Consider the following 22,930-nt stretch of genomic DNA (forward strand, 5'->3'; position numbering starts at 1 on the left):
TCTCCATGCAGTTTCGGAGTCTCTGTTGGAATTTTATAAAGGAGCTACTGCTTTTTTTTTTTCTTCAATAAACTGACCTAGCACTGTTTTGTTGGCTAATACTCCCCATACATGACCTTTGTTAGTTTTATTGAAGTTAACTTTGGCACTATACAGCTACAATAAACTGAACTTATGTTTTACCTCGTGAATACACCAAGACATCTGAAAACTGCTGATAATGTGTTTTCAACCAAGGTGCTTTTATTGCATTACTCAATACCACAGCACTGTAGCGAGACACTACTGAGTCTGAAAAGCCCGAGACGTCCTATCATAGCTGAAACATGAGGACCAAGAAAATGCTGTGTTTGCATTTGGTCTCCGAACAAAGTTGCCTTTTTTATTAAACGTGTTAAAGAGGCAAGAACAGCTTAACTACTTTGCTGTCATGTTTTTAGGAGGGCTTCATTCTACAAACTTCTAGAAACACTTGGTGTGGTTGTCGGCTTTAGAAGCAGATGACTCTGCTCTTTCTTGGTGGAAATTTTTCACAGAAGTCACATCACCCTTGTGTAAAAGACGTTATCACTCCTGGGCCAAATCCGGGCATAAACAGCTGTCCATGCAAAAATATATCTCATACCTCAAGGTTACTTTGTGAAATAGTGTACACAACGCAGACACGTGAGAATGAATGGGCTACAGGAAGACGTGCAGGTGGTATCAGATCCACTGTCAGTACACACTGTACTTACTATAAACCAGGGAACAATACAACAGAATTTGAAAAGATAAGCACTTGGAATTACAGCACAATGTCTGTGGCTATACTCATTTTATAGCCCACATTCGCATGCAAAATAGTGACTCAGCATTTTAGACTGCGCCTGTCCTTATTTTGTGCTGTGTCATGTAGCAGGGTTAGTCTTGTACAAAAGTGCTATCAGGTTTAACAGAGGATTGTGCTGTGTCATTGTTGTGACTCAGCATCTCAGTTTTAAGGAAGTCTTGTGACCAAGGCAATGTCTCACGGGTAGTTTACCTCAGGGCTCTGCTGGCTGGAACCAGTTTGGAAAAACAAAAAAGGAACAAGTAAGTAACAAAAAAAAGGAACCAGTAACTAGACAGAATTTATGTGTCAACTGGTCTGGCCCAGTCCCAATCACTGCTAGATTGACACTGACAACAAACGCAGTAACAAGTTTGGCTTCTTCATATTTTGGATGTCATTAACGTTTTATCAACTGACCAACAGGATGTCCAAAAAGCCATGCTGCTAGCCTGGCAAAAAAAAAAATGACAAGTGTGTATAAATTCACTGAATTATCTTCTTTTATTTATGGCTTTTACACAGTGAGACCCACTGTGTCATTCTATGGAAACACACATACAGATTTACAATTTCTTTTGACAATGTGAACTTGGACATGGAAACAAACTAGACTCCACTGGGAATGTTTGCGCCAAGTGTACTTCCATGGCTAAAAGGGTACAGTGTTGTACAGTAATACAGATATATAGTACATTTGCATATTTAACATTGACATAACTCAAAGGCAGATGAGTTTTCAGGTTGTAGACTGAAAAATGGGATCTATTTGTTGTAAAAAAAAAAAAGAAAAAAGAAAAATACAACTACTACTACAGCGGGCACTGCTACCTGCAAAGTCTGCCTGGATGAAACAAATGCTGACCTTAGAGGCATGGTACTTGTTACAAACACAGCAGAGGTGTGATGACTAAAAGAAAAAAAGCAGAATAGTAGAAGATAGAGGTAGAAAGTCATAAGGCCTTGTGTTCATGATTGCATAAATAGCCTCTCTCTTAAAGAAGGGCCCGTGCTATAGCTAGGTATGGGCCGGGTACGGGTTTCAAGGTAAACCGCGGATTGAAAAAGTCATGGTGTTTCATAACCACTCAAATTTTCCGTCATACCGTTCCTGCGGTACGAGCTGTTTTTTTTGTGAGTCGTCAAGGACAGAAAGTGCAGTTTAGAAATCCCTCCCCCTGCCAGTGTGCAGTGTGTTTAACAATAAAATACATTGTATTCAATGGGGGGAAAAAAGTTGTTGTTTTTTGCCCAGACATTTCAAAATAATACATTTTATAGCTGTAATTGCAATACCGTAATACCATGAAACCGTGATATTTTTGCTGAAGGTTATCATACCGTCAGAATCTCATACCGGCCCATGCCTAGCTATACAGTCCTTCCAGAAAAATGCGGAGTTTTTTTGTGATTGTTGCGGGCAAAAATCCTTGATTATGCGTTTTCTTAAAAAATGCGACGGACTATGCGGGATATTTATGCAATTTTATGCGATGAAATTGCGGGAACTTGCAAAAACTGCGGTTTCATAATGGCTTCATCGCGGGGTTTGCAGCTTTTCGATGATGTTCACGTCGCGTAATTACGTCACTTCATAACGTTCCCACGGCAACAGGGGGAAATGGTTGCCAACTTTCTGCTAAGGTAAATGTGATTTTTTTGCAACTAAAATGCAGGGATTATGAAATCATGAAAGCCCAGCATATTTTGTGCGGAAATCGGCAATTTATGCGGCGAAAGTGCGGAGTATTTGAAAAAATGCGGCCCCCGCATAAATATGCGGACTTTGGCTGATTATGCATTGAATTATGCGATCGCGTAATCGTGTTTTTCTGGAGGGACTGGCTATAGCTCTACTAACAGCAGCTGTTTTGTCATGTTGTTGTGGTGTATTGTCTGACCTATACTTGAGGATAATTGGCAAAACAGGCAGTGATATCGCACAGAGAGATAGCTCCAGCTCCAATGTATGGATGTGCTCCACGGCTGAGAGAGTTAATGTTATCGTTTTATTATTATCATCAACGAATCCTGTCAAAACACCAAAACCAACAATGAATTGATCCTAAGAGCTAGTATTATCGGTGTAGTCATTTTTTTTATACTATGTCAACACATCAGCAACGCTGCCAACTTGTCTGTTTTAAGTGCTTTATGTTTGTTTAGTTTGTTTTTTTCTGTGGCTTCTCCGGCCATAACCTCAAAATTAAATCTTTTAATATATTCAATCTCTCTTGTTTTTTTTTTTAACTCAAGTTATTAATGCTGCGTTCCAGACACAATTTTTAGCCCGTAAGTTACGACTTCAAGTCACGACTCACGACTTGGTAGCGTTCCAGGCAAAGTCACGACAAACCCTTCTAGCTAGCGGCTACCTAACGTTGACGTTAGCTAGCGCTAGCTGATACTAGCGGTTTCTAGTCGGCGACATACAGTATTTTGGGCTTCATTTAATGAACATAACCTGTAGTAGTACACAATTGTATGTGTATTGTTTTGATTACAATGTGTGGAATGACTTTACGTTGCCTATTTATGTATATTTATTTCTATTTCTCACTGTTAATCACCGGGGTCTATACAGCATCAACAGGGGACGCCATTGTTGTTTATGTGTGGGTGACGTCCAAACTGTAACTCGGAGTACAACGATCTGGTACGAGTTGATGAGTAGTAACTCACGGGTTTGACTGCTGTTTCAGGGCACTTTCACGAGTAGAAGGTTGTGAAAACACGAGTTACGGGTTGCCTGGAACGCAGCATAATAACCTGCTAAATGAATCACTGTTGTCTGACCATTTATATGCATTTTGTTTAACTATATTTTAAAACAAAACATAACAGGACAACGTTTCATATTTTAACTTCTATCGATCCTCATTTCAAATGATCTTGGGGCTGATAAAAACCCCAAAGATATTGAAAATACTGGAAAAAACGTATGACTGTACTGCATATTATGATATTAACATTTCCTTGGTTTTAGGATGTGTGTTAACTTCTTTTTCTTTGATTTTGTTATGTCAGGTTGACATTTTGTATCCTGCGCTGGCTGCATGGGGCCACATTTCTTTAGGTTATATAGGAGGGTTAACTTCTGATCTGAAAATACTTCGTCATATATACTGTATGTTGAAATAAATCACTCACTTACAGGCTCCCACAAAAAAAAGAATAAGAAATTGTGGAAAAAAAGGAGCATTCCTAACTTCTTTTTCTTTGATTTTGTTATGTCAGGTTGACATTTTGTATCCTGCGCTGGCTGCATGGGGCCACATTTCTTTAGGTTATATAGGAGGGTTAACTTCTGATCTGAAAATACTTCGTCATATATACTGTATGTTGAAATAAATCACTCACTTACAGGCTCCCACAAAAAAAAGAATAAGAAATTGTGGAAAAAAAGGAGCATTCCTAACTGGCAAAAATTTGCAAAACCCCTTAATTAGCTACAGCTGAAAAAAATAATGTTGAGTAGTAAATCTGCCATCGTTATCATTGTAAACTGCATATGTGCTGTAGCAGTACTTAAGGAGGGTGAGTCAATCACTGGGGGTATTTGTTGTCTGTTAATTTCACTGTCATCTTATGATTTTCATGGTCACCGTTATTTTTTTTTTATCCTTCTTTTTAACATCCTATAGTTTGACTCCACAGACACACAGTGGATATCTGCATCTCTCCCCCCCTCCATCTTTCCTGTCACCTTCGTCTTTCATTCTCCCTCTCTGTGTCTTTTTATGCGGTAGGAATCCACACACTCTTCCACTGGACGGCATTTCTCCACATCTCTTCCAGGAGCGAGGGATGAGACTTAGTCCAGTCCTTGCCTCCATCTTCCTTTTGGCAGAACAGATGCAGGATTTTCAGAGGGCTGGTGCAGGTGTACTGGAGGTACTGGCAGCCCTACGGCAGGAAGACAGACAGCGGGAGTTAAAAAAGATGAGACTATGTGTGGTGGGCTGGGTCAGTTAGGTGTCCTTGGTATTGTTCATTTTAAGAGCGAGGATATAATGGAATCTTGCCTTCCATGATATGAAATTTGAACACTGGTGGTGTGTGTTGGTGTGCGTTAGTCCCTCACCTCAGCACTGCCCCAGTACCAGATGGCCTTGATGACGCTGTGATTAGCCAGAGCCGCTGTCAGCTCGTCTCTACTCCCTGTGATGACATTTACCAATCCTGCTGGCAGGTCTGAAGCCTGGAGCACCTGAGGTGGACGACGCAAAATCAGCGTTTACAGATACTGTACATAGACAGGTTACACAGGTGTTCTTAGTGGCGGTTAAAGGGTAATTTCCTTTTTTTTTTTTTCAACCTGGACTCTATTTTCCCATTCATTTGTTTAGTCTAATAGACTGATGTGACCAAAAATCTTTGAAATCGGTCTAGCAATGTAACCTAATTGGGCAATTGTGCACCTTCGATTTTTGTCCACTAAAAGTGATTGTTTTTGCCACTGACAGGCCTAGATTGTTATTAAAAGTTGAGTGAAAGGCGTTCTGGGAGTTGTTTCGGTGTAGGCTACAGAAATTATGGGCTCCTGTTATCTAAAAGATTTACAGTGCCATGGCTCAATATTAAATGATTTCGACAATGTGGATGAGGTCATTATAATTCAATGGACATCTGTATTCACTTGAGCCAGAGTATACGGATGAAGAGCTATCAATTAGAGACATGTCTGTCTACGGAATTTTCTTCTCCCCATTAGATCATCCAATTCAACTGACTTAGTTTTTGTTTTAAAACCTCTCAAGTTATACTCACTTATAGTCCCTCACTTTGTTTAACTGATGCTTTGCTGTTGATGACATTTTGTTGTCAATTCTATTTGTGTTGCTCTTGTGTTTGGCTCCTGCTTGTTCACTATTTTGTGCTAAAAGCTTTTATAGTGAAGCATTTTCTAACTTTTGTTTTGTTTGAACTTGCTCCACACCATAACATCTTGACATCTTACCTGAATGAATGCCAAGGCAGGGAGTGGATACTTCTGACTGGGGACCATGACGACAGCGTTGCCATTGGCGATTGCTGCCCCTAGTAGTGTTACCATGGAGAGGAGGGGATTCTCGTCGGGGAGGACGAGTCCCACGACTCCCAGGGCTTCGGGGAGGGAGAGAGCAGAGCCAGACTGTGGCAAAGGCTGAATGAGAGAGACACAACAACATGTTGCAACAGTGCTCTGGTATTAGGTCCTTTGGATCATTATTGGAGAAGTCAAGTTTTTTTTTATAAACTTTGTATAATATAAAGAAAAGCCCCACCGGAGTTCCTCCTTGGTTTTTGTCACAGTAAGCCGCCCAATCACTGAGCCTGGCGATGCTGAGCTCCACCTCCGTGTCAGCCTCGTCCATTGAGAGGCCGGTCTGAACACTGACTGATGCAGCCATGTCCCGCCTCTTTGCCTCCAGGCCCTTGGTCAGAGAGTAGAGTGACTGAGCGCGTGCAGACGGACTCTTTTTCATCCATCTAGAGGAGGGGGAAGGATGTTAAAAGAAATGAAATGATTAAGAAGCATCCTAAGGCTGGGGGGGAAGTGCTTCGCGCGGGGTGGGGTATGTTGCCGAGCAAGAATGCAACACTGTGTCTTGAATAGCAGGGATGTTACACTTGGCTACAGTGCATGTAGTGTATTCAATTTCTGGTTTGTATTTGTTGTTTTGGTATTTGTGGGCGTTTCTTTCCACCCACACGGGAACATAATGTGACGCCAGTGATGGAGAGCTTCATGGTTGCATCGTAACGTTAAGTAACGTTAGCTAGCTATTTCCTTCAAGGAAACACATACACCACACATACCAGCCTAACGTTATACATCTATCACCAGCAGTATGCCAGATTAGCTAATTATGGCACTTCATACTGTACACTGATAGTCAGATACTAGAGCTACTTCTTTCTGAGCTAACAATAACTCTAGGTCAATAAAAGGCAACAAACAACCCAAAGAAACAAAAAAAACTACTCGCTCTCAACACACACGCATGCACGAGCGCACACATATTATATTGAACAACATTCCACTGACACATTAAATTACTCTCGTATTGTCACACAGAGCATTTATACAACAGAGACAGCAACAACACTGAGCTGCCTGCTGGCTTAGAAATCTAGCTCTCATAGGTCCTAAAACTAATTATAAAAAGGTTATTAAATGCTGTTTATAATCTGTCAAAACGTATGCAGCAGTCCCAGTGAAGTAATGAATATTTTCATGCTGTAGGGTAATGTAAAACAATAATGTATGTCGAAAGTCATTATAAAATGGGTAGCTCAAATCAAGCAATCTGATTGGTTCATAGCTGTGATCAAATAACCATATACAGTTACACAGTGGCCCTTGGTGTTAACTTTGACCTACTGTGATCTTCTGTGTCTTTCTTTGTCAGGTTAACCTTGAATAGCAGGGATGTTACACTTGGCTACAGTGCATGTATGCCAACACACCGTATGCCTACTTTCACAGAAGTATTGTGCCACTTCAGTGTGTTTTAATTTCTGGTTTGTATTTGTTGTTTTGGTAGCTGTTTCCTTCCACCCACATGGGAACATAATGCAACGCCAGTGATGGAGAGCAGCATGGTTGCATCGTAACGTTAAGTAACGTTAACAATTTCCTACAAGGAAACTGGTTTGGGCTCAGCCACATTTAAACAAGTCCTTGGGAATCCACACGTACCAGCCTTCTGTGTCTTTCTTTGTCAGGTTAACCTCGGCCCGGCCGACACACTGCCTTTCAGAGGCTGTAGCAGGCTTCGTTTGAAAGCATCTACCGTTGACCTGCTATCTCCCCCTAAACATCCCCTGTCACCCACCCCTACCCCTCCGGAAAAAGGGGGTGACATGCTAAGCGGTTAAGATCTAATAAATGATGGTTAAAAACTAAAAGTATGAATGCCATGCAGGAAGCCCATACTGAGCATGTACTGCACTTGTAATGGTTTGACAAGAAGAGCTGTGTAGTTCAGTGCAATCAAACTCTGTTGATACTAATGTACTTTGTTGACTTACCGCGTGTGACTCAGCAAATTTGCCGCGTTCAACTTTGACTGGTGATAAACATAAACAGCCCAGTGGCTTGTGAAATAACTTGCTGTGTATCTGGATTTTATACATGCGTGTCCTTGTGAGAGACTGAAAGCTTGATAAATGTATTTTTTTTATGGGCAAATTTCACCAATAAAAGTTTTATTTGGGCAAAGATTGACAGGTTCAAAGCTCTGTGTAGCCTGAAAAGTAGATTTAACATTGGGCCACATTTAATATATATATATATATATATGATTTTCATGGCACATTGGCACATTTAATAATTGTCATATATATATGATAATTATTAAATGCAATTTATATATATAAAATAAAATAATACGTGTGGTGAGCAAATGTTGTTGGCTTGTTGCTTTTGTATTATTTATCATTACTGAGTTTCTTATGATCCTTTGTTGCAACTGTTTTATTACAATGACAACATTATTTGTATATTACCTTGGCGTATCCAAATAGACAAAAATAAATAAACGGTGTTCAAAAATAGAAATAAATGTGTGTGTGTACTGTATGTATACCAGCTCTTTTCCACACTGGATGTGTATTGTGTCCACTCTGGGCTTGGGTTTGTGACTTTGGAAACACAACAAGTACCCTACTAGTATCATACTAGTTTAAAAAGGTTGAAGGAATCTGAGGCACTCGAGAGGGGAATGTTTAGCCAAGAAGATATTAAAGGCTTTTTAAATAATACCCTCTCAAGTGCCTCAGATTCCTTCAAACTTTTACCTATTTGTGTTTTCTGGCTGGATTTAGAGTGTGTGTGTGTGTGTGTGTAATTTGCACGTATTTGCGTGGCAATGCTCTCACCCAGGCTGGACTTTGACAGCAGCCTCCACGGCGTTACGGACGTCTTTCCGGCCTCCATCTGGACAATAGGCTAACACACTGCTGCCCCCTGGTGACTGCACAGCCACGCTGCAGCCAGACACTGATTTACATGGCTTACCGCCGACAAACTGCAGGTAGGGCTTCGGAGCGCTGAGGGGGAGAGAGAGGGAGGGAGGGAGGGAGGGAGGGGAGTGATACATGCGTCTCCTTAACCCTGCATGTATTACCGTACATCATGCTGCTATTTAAAGACTTATAATATATTAATAATGTGCCTATTATGCAGGCTATGATGCCTTGTGACACCTTATAAACCTGACTTAAAGTAAAAAATAAAAAGAAAGAGCATTACAAACCCACCTGGCAGGGTCTGAGTCATCAGGAATGATAGCGGGGGACGCCGCTGTTCCAAACTTGGAGTAGTCCATAGAGACGGGGGAGGAGCGAGGTAGAGGAGAGGAAGAAGAGGACGGGCGTAGAAACTGGTACAGACCCTGGCAGAGAGCAGAGAGAAAGTCAACATACAGTACAAATCTGCATAGGGGTTACTAGGGCTGCACAATATATCAGTGTATGTGTATATATATATATATATATATATATATATATATATATATATATATATATATATATATATATATATATATATATATATATATATATATATATATCAACTGGCTCAACACACACATCGCAAAAGGCTGCGTCATATCGCGAAAGACACTCAGAGATATTTGATTGAGTAAGTTGAAAGAGTGCATCAGTGGAAAACTACACTTTCAAATGTAACTAAATGTAAATGTAATTTTTTAGTGGTGCCTTTTATATTCAATTCAATTTGTTCAATACAATAATGTTGACAATTTCGGTTTTGTTTTTTTAATTCAACAAGAAATTTGCAGAATACTGAAAGCAGCAGAACTGAGTACACTTTAATATCTGTTTATTTATCGCAAGTAATATCATCATCGCAATATTCAACAACAGTCTTGAATATTGCATATTTTCCTCATCTCGTGCAGCCCTAGTGGTTACTAAGACCTGTTATGTTTGATCCCTGGTTTGTATGGAGCCCCAAAAACTGACCAAATGTAGTGGGGGGACAAGTCAAAAGTAGAATTGAACACATCAATAATTTGTTAAACAATTAAAATGGAGAGTAAAATAAACAAAGCTTTATACCGTTTCCTTTAAGCTCGAATTAAGTGTGCGATAAACTACAGGGACCCACCTCGTGTCCTCCGTCAGTGCAGGTGCCGCTGTCTTTGTGGCCAGAGACAGGCAGACACGGGTCAGACACCGAGTGGGAGTTCACCCACACTGAGCCGACTGACAGACTGAGGAGAGAGAAGGAAGAACAAAGGATCAGTAGGGAGTAAAAAAAAAAATCCTTTTCACAGCGTACAGTTTGACTTGTCTAAGCAGGAAAAGCACAGGTGCAGGATTTTCTCTGCCATTTTAAGGTTTGGGGTAGAGCTGAGGTTCGGTCTTAATTTCTATCATTTCACACGGGCTCGGGCCGGGCTCAGGCTTGCGCTCCGGGTTGCGCGGTAAATGAGCGGTCAGGTGAAGCGTTTCGATTGGCACAAAAATGGATGCTGAGGAGGTGAAACGGAGGCTGGCCCCTGGAGGACTTTTTTTATTTCTTTGTTCCAACTTCCAAGAGGCCTAAAGCCTACGTTAGTCATGAATAAACGATGTTAAAAAAATGTATAAATGACTCATTCTTGACAAAAGGCAAAAGAGCTGTGTGCGTGCGCACATTTGAATAATGTCGGGCTGTAAACGGGTTCGGGATTTTAAAAAGCTGTCAATCAAAACGCACCTGCCGGGCTGGGGCCGAATTCTGTCGAGCTCGATTACAGCTCTAGTTTGGGGGCAGCACCCAAGTTGTTTTGGGCACCACCTAAGCCAAAAGAATGTAAAGTCCATGTGAGCATCAACATTAACTAAATTACCTTTGATTTGATGATTGTAAATATCACGACTGTTTGTGTTGCCTGTAAAGACAACTTGAGAGACAATGGGACATGGAGACATAGAAGGATGTGGAGGAGAGAATGCTTCATGTTTTAGTTATATATATATTGTTTTTTCCTTTTTTTTTGTAATAGGGGAGGAGGCTGAATATGCCTTTCGGGCTTCTCTCCTCTCCTGCACTGTGGTTGCTTGTTTTTAAAATTCTATTGTACTGTATGTATTTCACTTATTTGTGCAAATAAACTAAACTAAACTAGAAGTCAGAAAGAAGAGACAGGAAACACATTTACTACAATGAAGGTTTACAACAAAAAAATAGTGATTTGGATGAAGACAGGCAAAAGGCGAAGAAATATTCAAGATAAGTAAGTGGAAGTTGAAAAACAAATGTAGGAAGGGAAAGAAGAGGATGATGAAAAGAAAAACACGTGTGAATGTGTGTACCTCTTTGCCGTGTCCAAAGCCAGTGTGAGGTCTTCAGTCCAGATGGAGGCGGCCTGGCCATGAGGACTGTGGTTTCCTGCAGAACAGAGACTGTTACAGTGGTACAAGTGGAAATTCAATATAAAAATATAAAGTGTATTACTGCTCTGAAATCTGTTTTATTGAACACGGAAGCTGCTGTTAACCAGGATGAAAAACAACAATGTAAAAGCAGTGTAGAGTCAACTACAAGCCTATATATCCAATTATTTTTTTTTATCTCAATCACTGTGATAAGGAATTCATGATGGTAAAATGTAAAGCTGCAAACACTAATCAATTGGTTGTGAACTATTTAACTAATCGGCAACTATTTTGATAATCAATCGATTTGAGAGCTTTTTGTAAAAAGTAAAAGATCTCTGATTGCAGCTTGTTAAATGTGAATATTTTCTAGTTTCTTCTCTCCTCTGTGACAGTAAACTGAATATCTTTGAGTTGTGGATAAAACGAGACATTTGAGGACGTCATCTTGGGCTTTGGGAAACACCGATTGACATTTTTCAACATTTTCGGACATTTTATAGACCAACCAACTAATCGATAAATTGAGAAAATAATCGACTACAAAAATAACCGTTAGTTGCAGCCTAGTCTATATCCACGACGTTCCACTTCCGGATTTCACTCATTAAGGCCGGATATGCGTTACATTGGGCTTTCTTTGCGTTGGCATTTTAGAAGACAATGGTTAACTGCTCCTCAGATCTCTGCAGGGTAAATCCAGACAGCTAGCTAGACTATCTGTCCGATCTGAGTTTTCTGTTGCACGACTAAAACAACCTTTGAACGTACACATGTTCCACCAAAACAAGTTCCTTCCTGAGGCTATTTTGCAGAGGCACCGTTGCTCCGTACAGCGCTCAGCGCCGCCCAAGACGATTGTGATTGGTTTAAAGAAATGCCAATAAACCAGAGCATGTTTTTCTCCCATCCCGGAATGCTGTGTGGCCAGACCTTCCTCTGCAGCGCTGCAAAGGAAGATCTGGCAATGTCAGACTAGTTGCAGCCCTAATAAAATGTTACACATAATATAGAGCCATCTTGAGTGCCAATGTTAAGTCTGTTCTATTTCTGTAAAAAAACAAAACAGAAATGATACGTGTCCATGTTGAAGTTTACTTCATTATTATTATTTTCTTTGGCCTGATTGTGTAGTTTTAGTCTGGTTTTAGTTTTTCTTGAAGATTTCAGTTTCTGTTGGGATTGATGTGCTAGTTGTCGATGATTGACTCCACCTGTGCGGTATTGGTTGTATAATTAAACCCACCTGTGTAGGTAGTATTGGTCGTATAATTAAACCCACCTGTGTAGGTAGTATTGGTTGTATAATTAAACCCACCTGTGTGAGTAGTATTGGTTGTATAATTAAACCCACCTGTGTGGTAGTATTGGTTGTATAATTAAACCCACCTGTGTAGGTAGTATTGGTCGTATAATTAAACCCACCTGTGTAGGTAGTATTGGTTGTATAATTAAACCCACCTGTGTGAGTAGTATTGGTTGTATAATTAAACCCACCTGTGTAGGTAGTATTGGTTGTATAATTAAACCCACCTGTGTGTTAGTATTGGTTGTATAATTAAACCCACCTGTGTAGGTAGTATTGGTTGTATAATTAAACCCACCTGTGTGGTAGTATTGGTTGTATAATTAAACCCACCTGTGTGGTAGTATTGGTTGTATAATTAAACCCACCTGTGTAGGTAGTATTGGTTGTATAATTAAACCCACCTGTGTAGGTAGTATTGGTCGTATAATTAAACCCACCTGTGTAGGTAGTATTGGTTGTATAATTAAACCCACCTGTGTGAGTAGTATTGGTTGTATAATTAAACCCACCTGTGTAGGTAGTATTGGTTGTATAATTAAACCCACCTGTGTGTTAGTATTGGTTGTATAATTAAACCCACCTGTGTAGGTAGTATTGGTTGTATAATTAAACCCACCTGTGTGGTAGTATTGGTTGTATAATTAAACCCACCTGTGTAGGTAGTATTGGTTGTAGTTGCCTGTGCACACGCTGAGGAAGGCCGCTGCCCAAAACGTCCGTTGTGTGGCAATAAACTATCAAATTGGAGTACTGTCCTAGTAGCTTCATTTACACATGATATCTTTAGCATCTCACAGAGCGTTGTAGGAGAACTGATCATATTCAACGAAGGTAACTTCACTGTCCAAAGTCAGACAAATATCTTCACTCATCCATCTCCATCCACAGAGGCTTCCTTACCCAGGGTCACTGCCTCTGTGTTGCTTCTGAATGTCATGAGTGGCAGCAGTGGTCCAGGGGAGGGGCTAACCACAAATGGAGAGGAGGGGGCCGCCCCGCAGAGCACTGTGGGAGGGTACTGAGCACCTGAAGGGGGGGCAGCGCAGGACTGAACGAACTGGGGACCAGAGAGAGAAAAATAAGTAAACAAATAAATATAAGTTATGGTCATACTGTCAACTTACTCTACTCTCAGACTAAATCCACACTAATTTTAACGCACATCTTTTGCAACGTTTATGCCTTTGCATCCAAACTAGAGGATGGATCCCCGAACCGACCAGACGGTACCCGACGGGCCGGGTTCGGACAGATATTTAGAAATGATGTTCGGGTTTGGGTCGGGCTCAGTCACATCAGCGCGATAAGGCATTGAACATTTGAAATTTAAAAAAAGCTTATTATGTAGGTGCGCGCCTGTGTTAACGTGTGCTTGTTGCCCCGTGTGCGCTGATGTGCTCATCTGTTGACATTTCCGAATGCCTTCCTACAGTTGCTTAATAAAAGCGGGCTTTCCACCGAAACAAACGTATGTCATATTAGTATGAGAATTTTTTTTTATTTTAACGGTGTCGGGCTCAGGTCGGGCTCGGACATGAATATCTTAATGCCTGTCGGGCTCGGGCCGGGTTCGGTTACTGCTCTGTCGGACGCGGGCCGGGCTCGGACAGAAAAATGCGGCCCAATCCGCACTCAAATCCACACTACTCTGGCATTTCCGAGCCCCTAAAACTGAGATGTTTGGAAATGCTGTTGACCCCCCCCCCCCGTTTTACTCTGGGGTTTTTCCGTTTTAAGTGGACGGGCAGAAACTAGCGGTGGAGAAAAAAAAATAGAAAATCGTATCGTATTTTTTTGCAATGATTTTTAGAACCGATTCTTGTCCCTAGAATCAGTATTTATTTTACAGATGATTCAGCCAGTAGTGATTTTAGACCCTTTTTAGGGGGGCCAAGCCCACTAAATTTCAGCTCAGCCCCCCTAAAAAAATTTTTTTAAATCAATTTTAGTGCTTTAAGTTAGAGTTGTCTGTTAACTTGTCTGTTAGTGCCAGAGGGCAAAAAATTACAGGTTCAAAGAAACAGGTTTAATATCCTGTGTCGCTGTCGCCAATGCTAGGCACCTGTAACCCAGTCAAGGAAAGTTTTTTATTTATTTATTGTTTACACTTCAATATCATTTCATTTGATTCTGGTGGTGCATAAAAAGGGACTTTCGTAGTTTTTTCATATGTTTAATATTTTGCATTTATCCTCTGTTATAATAATAAGTACATATATTCATTGTTATCCAGTGAAATTACTGATTTAGCAGGGGGGGGGTTAACACTTTTGCATGAACTGTATCAGTGTCACATTCTCATTTGGGGCTGAGCCCCCTAAAGGTCTGATCCTGGAATCGCCCCTGGATTCAGATGAATACTACTGAATACTCATGTTATGTACTTCTTTACAGATTAAATAAATGTCAGACTGACCGATGTGCATTCTTTTTAGAAAACAATTAGTTTTTCGAAATGTGTAGAAATAACATGATTATTCAACTTTTCTTTTTGTTAAAGAAGGGAAAGAAAATCGCAATACTCAATACTGTCGAATCGCAATACTTCTAGAATCACAATAAATGAAAATCGCAATACAAATCGATTTGGAACCCATGTATCGTGAAAGAATCGAATCCGGACAAAAGCACATCATACCAGCCATAGCAGAAACGCAGACGGCAGCCTTATATCAGCCTTACCGGTATGTGCATGCCCAGTGCACGTGAATGGTCTGTGATGTGCGCTTTCAGGCGTGATATTATGGACGGATATTAGTTCTGAATACTGGGCTAAAATGCTGGCGAGAACGGAGACCGTTTTCGTTTTAAAATAGCAACGTCACTGCAGACAGGCACAGCTTTTCTTTGCGTTTCTGACTAACCGTGGCGCCCTGCTGCTGAGCGACCTGTACTGCAGTGTCCACCAGGACCCTGTCCCCCTCACTGTGCAGGGCCACACACTTCATCCCTGCCATACGGAGCCTGAGACGGGCCACAACACTGTCCAGCACGCTCTCCTGCACGCACAACACCCAGTGGACCTGATGGGACAGAGGAAGAGAAGATTGTTAAAAATAGACACGGTGGTCTTACGGGATGGCATGAGACACTCCATCCTTCTATCGGGGATACTTCATAGTGTAAATCACCTCTCTTTTCTTCTTGAAGGCAGCCTCTATCACTGCATCCACTGCGCTGTCGATGTCGGCTGACTCAAAGATGATGAAGGGACAACTAGCGCCGATGTTGGGGGAGACAGTAACGGGAACGCCCATCCCTGCTGTGGCCTTACACAGCGTCACCCCATCCTAAAAGAGAGAGTTGTTGTTCTAATAGTCACGCATTGCCAGACCTATCTCCACAGCATTCCGGGATGGGAGAAAAAAAATTGCTCTGGTTCATAGGCATTTCTTTAAACCAATCACAATCGTCTTGGGCGGCACGAAGCGCCGGGCGCAGGTGCCTCTGCAAAATAGTCTCGGGAAGGAACTTGTGGTGGAACATGTGCACGTAGGGAGGCAAGCTCGATAATTAAAATGGCTGTCTAATAGTGGGATGAGAATTTTACTAAGATAAATATAATTTGATTGTCGGTTCTAGCTCGCAGGAGGTTTCCCGAATCGACCGGAGTTTAGAACGCCAACACAAAGAAAGTGGAAGGTGAGGGACATCCGGCGGTTCTGAAACTATCCCCTTTTTTGATTTCGGACATTTTGGTAAGGCTAAAAACAGATTGGGAAGCTTTAGAACAAACGTATAGGTATTTTTCTGGTTAGGAAAGCAACACCAATTTGTTTGACACACGTACCTGCTTGTTGCCGCTGTAGGTGACGTAGCTAATGCTGGGGTTCTGGGCCACTTTGGCACCCAGCGACATGTCACTTCCTGCTAAGACGTTAAGAGCCCCGGCGGGAAGTCCTGCTCCCACGAAAAGCTGGGCCAAGAGGAGCGCTGGAGGGGCGCTGCTCCGACCAGGGACCACGACGACGGAGTTGCCTATTAGAAGGCAGCATTCAATTATGACTCAACAGTTTTGATTGGAGCTGAAATGATTATTTGAACTATTTTGATAACCAATGAATTATTTCGAAACAAAAAGGTTCTGAACGTGTAATGGTGTCGGCCTCTCAAATGTAAGAATGTTTGGGCTGCAACTAACGATTATTTTCGATTAATCTGTTGATTATGTTCTTGATTAATCGATTAGTTGTCTGGTCTATAAAATGGTGAAAAATGTCTAAAGAATTTGCTGATGTCCCTTGTCTTTCATTTGCGCAAGTATATCTTTACATTGGACAAAACTAGATATTTGCGGACATCACCTCCGGCTCTAAGAGGTGTGATGGGCACTTTCTTTTAAGATCAATTTTTGGGGCTTTTTGGCCTTTATTTGATAGGACAGAGAAAGTAATCATTAGTTGTAGCCCCAGATTTTATCCTAAGTTACAAAGGAACTTCAATGTGTAACTCATTAACACAGTGTATGTGTGTGTGTGTGTGTGTGTGTGTGTGTTACCCATGGCGAGTGCTGGTAGGACTTTGAGCATAAGGGAGTAGAGAGAGCAGTCTTCAGAGACGGCTACAGCCACCACACCTGGGAAACAGGAAAAACTAAAGATTTTAAAAGAGCGCTCTATTGAAAATGAACACCACCACCAAATGTTACTTTGTGACTAAAACCCCTGTTAAGCTCACCCAGCGGTGTCCAGTTGGGGATGAGCGTGTCTCTGAGCTGAGCCCAGCTGCTGTAGTACTGCAGCAGTCTGACGAGGGCGGAGGGCGAGCAAGACGCCTCACACAGCTCGCACAGCTCTGACACACACTGGCCGTGCTGCCCGAGGACGCCCACCAGCCTGTCGGTGGAGGACAGGGAGGCGTTAATCTCCACACCAGGACAGCGGTTCCAACCGTTGCCGCCGCGGTTCCTGACATGTGTCAAGGTGAGTTTGTCGTACCTGAGCGTAGAGCTGCGACAATTGTACTGTACAACCAGGGTGCGATTTTCCGGAGGGGATGAGTGGGATTTCCCCCTTTCTGGTCTACATAACCCTGCCTCTGCTCAATTATTTTTTTATTTGTCAATGACGGCAAATTGTGGACGAATTGTGCAATAATGACAGATTCACACGTTTCTTTTCTTTACAGTAAATACATAATAAAACAATTACAAATCTTAAAGTCAAGTTCATAAAGTCACTTTCTTTGCATTCATTTGATTCCCAATCAAGATACACTGGTAAGAATTGCTTTCCATTGTTAATATGTACTTAAAAACAGTTCTAAAATGCAAAATAATAGAATTTTAATCATGTGATAAAACATGCGATTAATCGCGATTAACTATGGAACTTCAGCGATTAATTGCGATTAAAAAAACTTCATCGTTTGACAGCCCTATTATATACCTAAAATAGAAGTATTTTAAACTAAGTAAAGCGCTGTAACGTGAACCGTCTATAGTCCCAAAGAACCATAAAATCTGAGCGGCAGCTGCCGGTTGTATTTAGCCGCTACCGAGCTCCGGGACGCCGGCTACCAGCGGCAGCTAGTTAGCCGCCGATAGGTGACTGTGAGCCGGCTACAGGCACCGCCAGATGACGGTCCTTTTAGGGGCTGTGGTCAATGTCAATTTATTTATATAGCACGTTTATGATAGTGGAGTTTGGTAGAAAAAATAAGCCTCAAGTGGCACTGACAGTTAAGCTTAGGCACCAGAATGACTAGGCAAGGCAAGGCAGCTTTATTTGTATAGCACATTTCAGCAAAGTGCTTTACATGAAAACAGATTAAAAAATTAAAAACAGATAAAATACGAGGAAGACAATTACAGTGCAGTATAAGAAATGAAACACTGAAGAGCAGTTAAAACAGTTAAATATATAAAAGCAGATAAAATAACTTTCCAGGACTCAGTGATCCATTGCTTTTTGACCAATATGACAGATATATCAAGCAGTCCGGTCCATATTACTAGTTAAGTTATACGAGTTAAGTTTAGGAAAAAGGTCGTGGTTAAAACACTCCAGAGGAACAAACGAGCGTTCCTTGCGTGAAAGCTTTTTTGTTTTTGCCGCGAAGTGAACTCCGCTCTCCGGCCTGAAAGTGCTGTGTTTTATGTTGACACCACGTTGTGTTATTTCATTTTGACATTATTTTCCATTGGATATTGAAGTTCATAAATAAGTGTTTTGGCACGCCTGGCTGAGTGGCTCTATATTCATGGTATTGAAAGGGGGATTTCATTCTTGCATGTTTTGTTTTGTTGTGCATGATCAAAAACTGCGTAATTGGAATTGAAATTGGACCCTGTGTACAATTAACTAACTCAGAAATAATTGCATTTAACAACATAATTGTCTCTTTTAGTCAAATTTAGAAAACTGTATTTATGTATTACTATTTTAAACAAATTAAAGTTTTGAATTAATCCCAGGATATCACTGTTATGTGACCCAGATAATGTAATAACACAGCCTATGAAGTAAACCACGCCTCTATATTATCATAAAACATTGTTTTTCTTAAATGAACAGCCATACCCCTTAGGACCATAGCTAATGTTAGCAATTAATTGCGGTTAAAAAAGAAGAAACGGCGATTACGTAAAAAAAAAAGAAAATAGCAATTAGACTTTGTGTAATAATTGTTACAGGCCTTACCTTAGCAGCACTTTGGCCCTCTGGTAGCAGCTCAGGCCGCTCCAGGCCTTGTGGCCGCTAACAGCAGAGGAAGCAGCCTGGGAAACATCTGCCTCCACAGCGCACACTGTGCTGCACACATGACCACCTGGAACAGAGTGGTTAGTTTTATCAGTGGGATGTGTAAATCACACGTTTTATCGCAATACAATATTAGATTGATTCTTTTACAATACAATATTTGCTGATATCACAAAGTCTGCCACGATACGATGTCGATTCGATTCAGGGGCCTGCGACCGATATGAAACGATGCAGAAGACCATTTAACACAATCAGTTACAGTCATATATATTTACAAATAGCAACTAAAATATGATTTGACAATTTCATTACTGAGCTCTTCCAGACATTTATATTAAAAACAAACTACTCTTTTTAATAAAAAGAATAAATATTAAGTAGGGCTGGGCGATATGGAGAAAAATCAGACATCACAAATACATCAATATTGATGTTGCGATGATATTGTAGGGTTAACAACTGGTGCTTTCACAAAAAAAATGTGCAATGAGATTTTCGATAAATAATCATCAAGAATGTGGTAAACAGTTTCAAGTGAAATTACAGAGAAAAAAAGTTATATTTTTTTTCCAGCTATTTACGTACTGTGTTTACATGCATGCACAAAAATAGTGCGATGTTAAAACAAATCTGCAATTCTTCAAATGATATTCCCTCAAAATGTTTCACAACAGATTTTCTGACAAAATTGAGTTAGTATATGCTTGTTATTATCTTTTTAGGTAACGTAATTGTAGATCACAATATATGATTTCATCACCATATGATTCCATTGAAAGACATAAAGTGGGAATTTCAAAACAAAGGCGCATCTTAAAGATGACGATATGTATCGATACTTTCACTTTGCATCGATAATATTGGATCGTTGAGGACTGAATCGATATATCGGTCCAGATCGATGTATCGTTACACCCCTATTTATCATATTTTATTCGAAGAATTGGAAAAAAAAGAAAGAAAATAAAACGATGAAAACGAGCTGAGTGTAAGCTGTGTTGGTATCCAATGCACTGTCATTTCAAACTGCTCCCACCTTTAGAATCAGCCAGGGAGCGACTCTGTCTGTCTGCTGGACGGACAAACTTGCCATCGATGAACAGACCCAGAGAGCGGGAATGGTTATCCAACCAGGCCTGGTGGAGAAGAAAGCCACAGTCAATATTCAAGCTGCATATGTAACCAATACCATCTCTGAGGATGCAACCTGGCTGAGAGGTGTTTGCCATCATTAAGAAAATATGTCTTAGGTGATCTGAAGTAGACGGCCCGAAAAAACAGCTTTAAGTAAGGTGGCTTGATTATGCGAAAATATCATAATCACGATTATTTTGGTCAATATAGAAATCACGGTCTTACCAGCACTCGCCATGGGTAACACACACACACACAACACCACACAACCCCACACACACACACACATCTTTACAACGAGCTGAGCGGAGCTGCAGAGGCTGACCAGTGTTGCCAACTTAGCGACTTTGTCGCTATTAGTGACTTTTCAGACCCCCTTAGCGACTTTTTTTCAAAAAAGCGACTAGCGACAAATCTGGCGACTTTCTGTAGTATTGTCCGGCGAGCACGCAAAGGTATTTCTCTCTTGTGGCCGCCAAAACGGTCACTTCTTCCTTCTGTTCTGTGACTGAGGAGCTTTCTCCTATATACAGCAGCACTGATCAGAAGGGGAGACAGTGAGTCAGCGAGCTTGTTACGCCCGCAATCTCTTGTGGAGCATTATAGCTTTCGAAAAAACCACAGGTTCCAGTTAATCTTATAATGGATATGTGTGTTGAGTTATTTAAACAAACGATCGGGGAAATAAACGCCTCTTGTCCGCGAGTCTCCTGATAGAGCACCAGCCAGCTCACAGCGGGGTCTGTGAAGGTGGACAGGCCGGGCGGCAAGCCAGCGACCCCAGGCAGGCACCCGCCGGCTGTCACGTCAGACTGTGGAGCTTCTGAACTCCGACACAGTCAAACCAAATTTGCAATTAGCCCTCAATTTTCGTAAAACGGCCCATATTTGAGCTCTACATAGTTGATTTCTCGCATAACAAAGTCTCAGAAGTGAATTTAGTAATGAAATAGCAGATGAACAATGTATAAAGTGTCTAAGATCTGCGCAACCAACATTCAGAACACCAGCTGGTCTCAGACCAGTGGTTTGTATGTACATTTTTGGGGCGTGACAAAAGGTACAGACCAGAGCCAAATAAGGAGGAGCCACCGAGTTGACGTCAACTATTAGCTTTGTTGAGGTTTGCCCGTTTTCAGAGGCAGTTTCAAATTGTGAGATTTGCAGAGGAAGGAGCTGTCAATGGGACTTTGAGGTACTATGTATGCCTATTTTACCAACCGAACTGTCGTAATTCAACTATGACAAGGTAAAGTCGGTTTTGCATTCTAGCACCCCTTTAATACGTTCCCCGTTTGAATTTTTTAATTAATGTTAAACAGTTATTTTGTATTTATTTGTTAATTTAACATTAATGTTTAATATGTCTATGTATGCACCAACCACCAAAGCAAATTCCTTGTAAGTGTTACTTACTTGGCAATAAAAAAAAAATCCTTTTTCCGATTCTGATTCTATATGCTCACATTTTATTGGTCAGGAAGACCCCACCTCTGCTGGACAGTGACTGATAAAAGGCGGAATGTGTCAACTATTTACAGACAGAAGACCAAAGTACAGAGCTTAACTTCTCTATGAACCCCCAAGCTCATCTTCGGCTAGCAAAAATCACATATATGATGATGATATCACATTATAATCAGGCATCAAAATTAGAATCACACACCAGCCAAATGCTGGTAAAATATGCAAGTGGCTGGTAGATTTGCTTCACTCACCAGCCACAAAAAAAACAATAGTAACTCATAGAGTGGCTGGCAAACATTCACTGGCCATTTGGCTGGTGAACGAAAAGGTTGATTTTGAACCCCGGCTATAATATTCCACATCTACATTTTCCTTGGACGACCTCCTCTAAGTTGTTACAGAAAAAAAAGAGGGCAGGGATGAGGTCGACAATGTCGGAGTTCTATCATCAGTCTACCAGGGAAATATGACAACACATTTAGTAACTGTACTGGGATATGGGAACATGTTTCTTCAGCCTTTACATTCCACAACTACTGTACACACTAGTACATGTAACATACATGTAACGTGACAAGTACACAAGCCACATGTTTGTCTTGTGAGTTACAGCCAGCTAACAGTTAACGCTAATGAACTTCACATGGGTCAAATGGCATAACAGGACGTAATACATGCTAATATTTGCCAGTACGCAGCAGCATACTATAGTTTTATGCCAGCCATAGCCGTTCAATGTTCTGTTAAGAATTAGGTTGATAACTTTACCTGTGCAGTGGCAGTGCTGGGAGTTGCTGCTGGTCCGTACTCCATGCTTTGAAAAATATTCTGCACTGTATTGATGGTGCTACCAGCCATAATAGTTAACGGTACGAGTCAGCGAGGAAGCGAATCTCCCCTGGGCTTAGTATTCGTCTCTGGATGGCGTCAAGGGTAAAAAATGTTTGATTTGAAGATTGTAATATGGTACCCGCAAGAAATTGAAGAGAAAGAGCTAGCTTCTCTTGCAAATGAACATGCAGAGCTACCTTGACCTACGGAGCGAGAGGTTTCCCTCCTGCTCACTTCCGGTGTTGTGTCCGGTTTCTCAGTGTTCATTCATTAGACTAGATTTAAGCATATAACGTAATG

General features: G+C 41.1%; 1 protein-coding gene across 1 annotated transcript; it reads right to left on the reverse strand.

The window, feature by feature from the left end:
* Nucleotides 1-4,418: 4,418 nt before the first annotated feature.
* aldh16a1 (aldehyde dehydrogenase 16 family, member A1) lies at nucleotides 4,419-22,866 on the reverse strand. Its single transcript, XM_078269456.1, has 17 exons — nucleotides 22,568-22,866; nucleotides 20,235-20,334; nucleotides 19,136-19,262; nucleotides 17,172-17,329; nucleotides 16,993-17,070; nucleotides 16,285-16,472; nucleotides 15,626-15,784; nucleotides 15,359-15,517; nucleotides 13,395-13,551; nucleotides 11,123-11,198; nucleotides 9,930-10,035; nucleotides 9,059-9,192; nucleotides 8,678-8,848; nucleotides 6,079-6,283; nucleotides 5,772-5,957; nucleotides 4,896-5,021; nucleotides 4,419-4,717 (listed from the first exon to the last, which is right to left on the reverse strand). Exons 1-17 carry the CDS (start codon nucleotides 22,655-22,657, stop codon nucleotides 4,550-4,552), a joined length of 2,388 nt encoding a protein of 795 aa, XP_078125582.1. The 5' UTR covers nucleotides 22,658-22,866; the 3' UTR covers nucleotides 4,419-4,549.
* Nucleotides 22,867-22,930: the final 64 nt, after the last annotated feature.

The sequence above is a fragment of the Sander vitreus genome, chromosome 15, assembly GCF_031162955.1.
Source record: "Sander vitreus isolate 19-12246 chromosome 15, sanVit1, whole genome shotgun sequence".
Taxonomy (NCBI): domain Eukaryota; kingdom Metazoa; phylum Chordata; class Actinopteri; order Perciformes; family Percidae; genus Sander; species Sander vitreus.

What these genes read in the sequence shown, in the direction of transcription:
- aldh16a1 (XM_078269456.1), bottom strand. Translation starts at nt 22,657, where the DNA reads ATGGCTGGTAGCACCATCAATACAGTGCAGAATATTTTTCAAAGCATG. An exon ending in CCTACCAGCACTCGCCATGG is followed by an intron (nt 16,473 to 16,992) that starts GTAACACACACA and finishes GCCTTCTAATAG; the next exon opens with GCAACTCCGTCGTCGTGGTC. An exon ending in GCTTTGGACACGGCAAAGAG is followed by an intron (nt 10,036 to 11,122) that starts GTACACACATTC and finishes CTCTCTCCTCAG; the next exon opens with TCTGTCAGTCGGCTCAGTGT.